The 7,465-nt window shown below is 38.8% G+C and overlaps 1 protein-coding gene across 1 annotated transcript; it reads left to right on the top strand.

Moving 5' to 3' along the window:
- Window positions 1–857: 857 nt before the first annotated feature.
- Window positions 858–6,734, top strand: LOC122671049 (ATP synthase subunit beta, mitochondrial). The gene is made up of 9 exons (XM_043868138.1): window positions 858–1,393; window positions 2,592–2,667; window positions 2,773–2,861; window positions 3,045–3,162; window positions 3,252–3,355; window positions 3,457–3,615; window positions 3,791–4,015; window positions 4,115–4,426; window positions 6,360–6,734. The coding sequence occupies exons 1-9, from the start codon at window positions 908–910 to the stop codon at window positions 6,471–6,473; spliced, it is 1,683 nt and encodes a 560-aa protein (XP_043724073.1). The 5' UTR covers window positions 858–907; the 3' UTR covers window positions 6,474–6,734.
- Window positions 6,735–7,465: the final 731 nt, after the last annotated feature.

Genomic DNA, 7,465 nt, shown 5'->3' with positions numbered 1-7,465 from the left:
AAATGACATGAGCAAGTTGATTACCTTATCATTAAATCATTCTTCCAACATTACATTTCTTTCTATGTACAATGAGATAACCATAAATTTTTAACCAGATGTGTTCTTGTGAAGGGGGATGAGTTCCCACTAATTAACCAACACAAGACAAGAGGGAGAGTTCCAGATATGGATCTCCACTGTACACATTAGCTACAAGAGACAGAAAAAGAAGAATAAAATAGAATAGAGATTGAGCTGTTCTTGCCAATATCACACCAGATTCATTTGCTTCACTACCACAATCAAAGTTCAAAGACCAGAGAAACAAGAGGAGAGTACAAGACTTAAGTGCCGCTTTGTTGAACGGAGATGGCGAGGATGATTGGAGATGGAGGGCGGCTACTGTTGCCTTCTACGGTTGGATGTTCAACGCAAATCGAAAGGGACGAAAGGGAAAGTGAAATCGTTTCCCTAAATTCTAATCTTTTGGGTAATTTTTTTTTAAAAAAAAAAACATATAATACGTGTATTATACGGTATAATACTCGATCGATTAAAAAACATATTTTTTTTTATAAAAATACAGAAAAATACAGAGACAGGAGTATTATACGTTTAAAAATACGGGGACGCATATAATACGCGTATGATATGCGAATTTACTAACTAAGGCCCAGGCCCTGTTTGGGCTCAGGGCAGGCCAGGGCGGGTTCGGGCCAACAGGGCCAAATTTGCACCCCTACCTACAACTATGGGTATGGGGTAATCATGTAATTTTACTTTTATGCTTTTCTGTCAAGGGTTATATCGTAATTTCGCATGAGCTCTCAATCCTCTCTGGAGTCTATACAAGAAGCAGAGGGTAAAGCTCTCTGTCTCCTTTTCTCTACCAAGGAAGAAGCGAAGACAAACCCTAGCCATACCCATGGCTTCTCGCAAGGTCTTATCATCTCTCTTCCGATCGTCTGTACGACGTTCTGCGTCGAAGCCATCATCATCGATTATTCACCCCAGAAGTCCTTCTCCTGCCCCTTCTACTCGCGCTTCTCCCAAGGGTTATCTCCTCAATCGCGCGGTAGATTACGCCACTTCAGCAGCAGCTGCTGCACCATCATCGCCTTCTACGCCTCCAACGAAGGGGGCTGGCCCTAGCGGCAAGATCACCGATGAGTTCACCGGTGCTGGCTCGATCGGTAGTGTCTGTCAGGTCATCGGTGCCGTCGTCGATGTCCGATTTGAAGAGGGTTTGCCTCCGATCTTGACTGCTCTCGAGGTCTTGGACAATTCGATTCGTTTGGTTCTTGAAGTTGCTCAGCACTTGGGTGAGAACATGGTGAGGACCATTGCCATGGACGGGACTGAGGGTCTCGTTCGTGGTCAGAGGGTGCTCAACACTGGTTCTCCGATTACTGTGAGTATTTTTTATTTTGTAATATGTTTCAGTTGAATAGTAGTTTCTGATTGCTGCTAGGGTAGATAGCAGAACTGTTCATTTCTAGGTTTTCATACTTTTATTTGAATTGAAGTTTTTTTTAAAATTTTTAATCTCTTGATCCTTGCAAAGCACAATGTAGATGTTGATATAATTGGGGTTCTTTGTGACAAAAGCTTCTGATTGTTGTCGATCGAAAGCTTATGAATTTTGAACCTTGTTAACATTTGTTTTTTCTTTCTGATGAATAGGTCTAAGAATCGGTTTATAAATCTAATTGTATTCTCCCCCTTCCACATGAGAGTTTTTTCCGAGAGAGAATGAGATCTGTGTCTTTTTTTTGTAACACCTGTTTAAATCTCTTGATCTCGTTTTGCTGGTTACTTTTGACCTCAAAGTAAAGCTGAAGTGGCTTGTTAGTTTTAGTTTCAGGGTTTCCATTGGTATTAATTGCCATGTGCTTCATTATATATTAATATATTATTACAATAAGCAACTTCTCAGATCATCTCCTGGATTCAGTAAGAGAATTTTTTATAGGTAGGAAGAACCATCTTTTGGCTCGTTGTTGAAAGGAATTAGGACAGTGGAACAACGTTTGTATAGTGGATTGACTCCAAATCTCTGGTTTTAGCTTGTGTTTGGCAATTTTTCAGAAATAGTTTACTTGAGAATTATCATTCTTACAGTGCCATCTATTTCTTTTGTGCCAGCAAGGTTCTGTACTGATGGACGGGTTAGGGATAGGGGATAGCTCTTCAGGGCTAAAACATTAGATTCTGAATATAGAATAATAGCCCACTCATTTCAATTCTTTGTTGGGAAATTTTGTCGTTCAGAATTGAGGATCAAATTGTTTTACTTGTTAGATCTGAAATTCATTATCCAATCATCTTAGCGTTTATTTATCTTTAGGTTATATTCATGTATATTTTCTGGTTGCATTTGCTACAGCATATTTCTACTTCAAAATTGAAATGGTTCACATCTTATCATTCATAATCAAATTATGAATACCTTTTCCCCCAATGGTCCTTCAGATCAGCTTAATATTTTTGACAAGGCTATGCTTATGTTTCTATGTTTTTTTTTTTTTGTATTTATGTTCTTAATTGCTACTGAGGTGGGTCTATTATTGTTGTTCTTAGCTTATTTGGGTTCGTTTCTGAATTTTTAGGTTCCTGTGGGTAGAGCTACCCTTGGCCGTATCATGAATGTGATTGGAGAGCCTATTGATGAGAGGGGTGATATAAGTAAGAAATTTGATCATTTTCCATGTATATCATTCATTCAGGGTAGTTTTATGCTTTTTCTGTTGTTAAATTATTTTTTGACACCTCTATTTTCCATCTTTATAGAAACCGATCATTTCCTACCCATCCACCGTGAAGCCCCATCATTTGTTGAACAGGCAACTGAGCAACAGATCCTAGTCACTGGAATTAAGGTTTATACAATTTTTTCCATTATTTTATTTGTCTTGCCATTTATTAAATGTAAGTGCGTTCATTTCAAACTGTTTCATCCCTTGTGTTCTGCTCTGTTTCAAAATTACTGTTTATACAGAAAATTTTTGCTGTTCCTTTTCTTAACTGTGTAAATTTCCAATTTGTATTTCGTATATCTACAGGTTGTGGATCTCCTTGCACCATACCAGAGAGGAGGAAAGATTGGTTTGTTTGGTGGTGCTGGTGTAGGGAAGACGGTGCTCATCATGGAACTGATTAACAATGTTGCCAAAGCTCACGGTTAGATTTTATAGACGTGAATCTGAAAATGTTAATTGTATTTTTAGTGTACTTCTAGTGTTGAATGTTTTACTTTACTATTCATTCAGGTGGTTTCTCTGTCTTTGCTGGTGTTGGTGAGCGTACTCGTGAGGGTAATGATCTTTACAGAGAAATGATCGAGAGTGGTGTTATCAAGCTAGGGGATAAGCAGGTTCAATTTTTTTATGGCTCATTTATTTTCCTGTGCTTGTATCTGTTTCACAGTTTTCCATATTTGCTTGTTTTTGAACCTTAATGTTTCTATTTCACCAGAGTGATAGCAAGTGTGCTCTTGTGTATGGTCAAATGAATGAGCCTCCTGGTGCGCGTGCGCGTGTGGGGCTTACCGGGCTCACTGTGGCTGAGCACTTCCGAGATGCTGAGGGGCAAGATGTGCTTCTCTTCATTGACAACATTTTTCGTTTCACACAAGTAAGCTCAGTTGTCTTAAAAGTGCTGCTTCTCTGTGCACTCTCCCCCCCCCCCCCCTCCGCCCCCTCCAAAAAAAAAAAAAAAAAAAAAAAAAAAACACATATGGTAAGAAAAAGTTGGTAGACAAGCCCTTTATTCTTTAAGGGTTTTTTCTGAAAAACCTTTAATTTTGCAGGCGAACTCAGAGGTGTCTGCCTTGCTTGGTCGAATCCCATCTGCTGTCGGATATCAACCAACTTTGGCTACAGATCTTGGAGGCCTTCAAGAGCGTATTACCACAACTAAGAAAGGTTCAATCACATCAGTCCAAGCTATTTATGTGCCTGCTGATGATTTGACAGATCCAGCGCCTGCAACTACTTTTGCCCATCTGGATGCCACAACTGTGTTGTCCCGACAGGTATTTCTCCATTTTGAATTAAAGTTATTCCATAACAATTTTTACTATGTCCTCTGTTTGTTAAACTGTAAAAGTCTAAAATGGTCCTTTTGTCTACAGATCTCTGAGCTTGGTATCTATCCTGCTGTCGATCCCCTGGATTCTACATCCCGTATGCTTTCTCCTCATATTTTGGGAGAAGAGCACTACAATACGGCCCGTGGTGTACAGAAAGTTTTGCAGAACTACAAGAATCTTCAGGATATTATTGCCATTTTGGGAATGGATGAGCTAAGTGAAGACGACAAGCTGACTGTTGCTCGTGCTCGTAAGATACAGAGGTTCCTGAGTCAGCCTTTCCATGTTGCAGAAGTTTTCACTGGTGCCCCGGGGAAGTATGTAGAGTTGAAGGAGAGCATTCAAAGCTTCCAGGTAAGAAAATGTTAATTAATAGTGCTTCCCAATGCACAATCATGACTGACTATATTCACATATTTTTGCAATCCAATGTCTTTTCCCTCAATGTAATATTGTTTGTAAATAGGAATAATATATGGACTATTTGGACCATGCAAAGAGTCAGAATATGTAAATTTATGATGTATCATACTTAGAGCTGGTGCTGGTGCTGGTGCTGCTACTATTGCCAGCACCATTGCTGTTTTTTGATTAGTAATTGTTAGCTTTGGAAGATTGCTAAACGTGGTACTTATATTTGTTTTTGATCTTGATGTTTCAGAAAGCCATTAACAAAATTAGAATGCTTAAATGCTCTACAGAAGAACCATTTCCTTAATGCACACTTTCTCCACCTATTAAAGCCATCGTCATTAATGATGGAAGAATCACTTCAACATTCCTTGTGTATCAAGCTGCAAATTGATGTTGTAATTGAACCTTACAAATAAATGGAGGTCTTGTTTTGAACAATATTGAACTTCAGAAATTTTAACATTGTTTTGAGTAAGGTTGAACCTAAATACTGGTGGATTTGTAATGGTAAAATATGTTTCCAGTCCTAGTTCTTCACTTGATATTTGAAGCATCAGTGATGGTGTGGTACTACTTTTAGTATCTAAATAACTGAAAAAGTCCTCAGATATATCACATCTTAAAAACCACTGCATTGAATTATATTAAAGTGAAAAGTTTTGTGGTATGCAACCCACAGAAAATTGATGGGTTAGCATATTTGTTCGTCCACGTGGAGGGGTGATGTGGCAATTCTGATCGTTGGCTATCTAGGTAAGAGTAAATTGGTCACGTGTCAAATTTGAGCCTCAAATTCCATTATTTATCCTCGCATATAATTGCCCATAATGTATCCTCACATATAATTGCATGCACCCCTTGTAGTCATGTGTTCCCTCTTGGTAGGCTTGGATTTTCCAATGCTTTGTTTTGCCATGTGACCAATTCCGTATGGGCTAAAACTTTACATCTGAGCTGGGGGACCTTGGGCTACCTGTGCATAACATTTCAGACCCACCTGACATGTGCCAGATCTAGGTGCCTACCCTCCATTTTGCCCAGTGGGTTGGTGTGCACTAAGCCTCTCTCATGTATTAATAATATGTACTGTTTTCTTGTCATTATTCCTCCTGGTACAATTCCTAGTGTTCTTTTCCTTTGGTTCCAAGTTTCCTAAATGATTTTGGTATTTATTATTTGACCTAGTTCTCTCATATCCTTAGGCGATAAGTTTGTTATTGGGCTTAATGCGTTTGGTGGCCTAGTTATTGGATTTTATTTAGGCATTAGGAACTATTTTCTCTTCTGTTCTTGTGGGAGTTATGGGTGTTCTGTTTATTCCCATTTGTCAAATAATTAGGTGCTTGAATTTTATTTGGTAGCTTAGTTATCATAGTTATTGGCTCTCCAAAGAATTCTTCTTTTCATAGTACATTGTCTGCATATTTTTGGCCCATTTCCTGTCATACTTCTAGTTAAATTTGGCTCTGAATTATACTATCAGATGAATCTGTCACTTTGGGGTTGGCTGTCATACTTCTGGTTGAATTTGGCTCTGATCCCATTTTATTTTTCAAGTTTTCTTGTCATTGCCATCATTATTTAATGGTGTGTGATGATTGATACCCTTTTGTGTAATCACTAATGTATAATTATAGTTGTCAAGGCATCGCCTAGGCGTCTTGACACCTTGTTCAATTTGGGTGCCTAGGCGGATGCCTTGGTCATCTTGTTGGGTGTTGCCTTGATTTTGGACCCCCTCTAATGCCTTGGGTCTCCTAGATGCCGTGACAACTATGATATATATGTGTGTCATCATTATTGAATTGTGCTTGATGGTTTATACCCTTTTGTGTAATCACTAATGTATATATGATGTGCTGAATGCTTGCAGGGAGTATTGGACGGGAAATTTGATGACCTTCCTGAGCAATCTTTCTACATGGTTGGAGGAATCGAAGAGGTCATTGCCAAGGCCGAGAAGATTTCAAAGGAGTCTGCAGCTTAAGGACTTGCAGTTTGTCTTTCTCTCTTTTTTACCCCCCAACACCTTGAAAATCAATAATTTGATTGATGGTGGCTCTTGCCAGCATCAGGGGTTGCACATTTTTTTTGAGATCAACTGTATTATTGTTTTTCCCTCGGATTTGTGATAGGTAGGGAAACAAGCTAGAGGGCCTGCTCTGCCGGCACATCCCTTTTTATTGTTTTGGTTCAATAATGTTAAAAATGAAAGAGAATCAAGAACATATTTAAATTTTCTTTGCCATCACAAAGCCTTTTGAATTGGAAACAACTGTTTTGCTCTCTTGAACTTGAAAACATTCCATGGATGCTTCTATTTGATCAGGTTGAATGATCTTGTTTGCAGAAGTATTTGAACTTATTTGGCGTATTCACTATGGGTGAGTGCATTGGTTTGACCATTGTCGGGTAAAATCCCGAGTTGATGTGGCACCTGTTGCAATTGTAATTTGTTAGTTTTCAGGGAAAGCAAGAGGGCGGACCTCGGCGTAACAGTAAGGTTGCTCCATTGTGACCTGCTGGTCGATGTAACAGCCTCTCCATGAAGTTGGGGTTTAGGCTGCGTACAATTGGTTTTTTTCTTCAGGAAAAGCAGCATTATGTTTAGCATTGTTTGACATTTCTAATTTAACAGTCATTTCTTTTTTGTCGTGGAAAAATTGTTAGCTATGACATTATCAAATGTCTTGTCGGGGCTCTGCATATCAAAGAGTTATCAGGTCTTTCACCTATCCTGGTTGGAGACAAGTGGATTTCGTGGACTAGTAAGCAAATCGTGATCAATTTTGATTTCTTGTGCTCAAATCTTGATTTTGCATGATCTGGAATCATGGGTAGGAATTTCAATGGACAACATTTTTCATTCAAGAGCTTTGCTGCTAGCGCTGTGTATCATTGATTTTGAATGGAGATTGCCAAATTAAGTTTGCTAAAATTATGGATTCAAAGTGACTCCAATTTTGGGTTGTAATGGTC

The sequence above is a fragment of the Telopea speciosissima genome, chromosome 8 (assembly GCF_018873765.1).
Source record: "Telopea speciosissima isolate NSW1024214 ecotype Mountain lineage chromosome 8, Tspe_v1, whole genome shotgun sequence".
Taxonomy (NCBI): Eukaryota; Viridiplantae; Streptophyta; class Magnoliopsida; order Proteales; family Proteaceae; genus Telopea; species Telopea speciosissima.
Note: the sequence above shows the minus strand (reverse complement) of the source record. Positions and strands in the feature narration are given on the sequence as shown.

Bases quoted from the DNA above. Each gene is read 5' to 3' on its own strand.
- LOC122671049 (XM_043868138.1), top strand. From the start codon at position 908: ATGGCTTCTCGCAAGGTCTTATCATCTCTCTTCCGATCGTCTGTACGA. The intron at 1,394-2,591 runs GTGAGTATTTTT...CTGAATTTTTAG, and splicing joins ACACTGGTTCTCCGATTACT to GTTCCTGTGGGTAGAGCTAC. The intron at 2,862-3,044 runs GTTTATACAATT...GTATATCTACAG, and splicing joins TCCTAGTCACTGGAATTAAG to GTTGTGGATCTCCTTGCACC.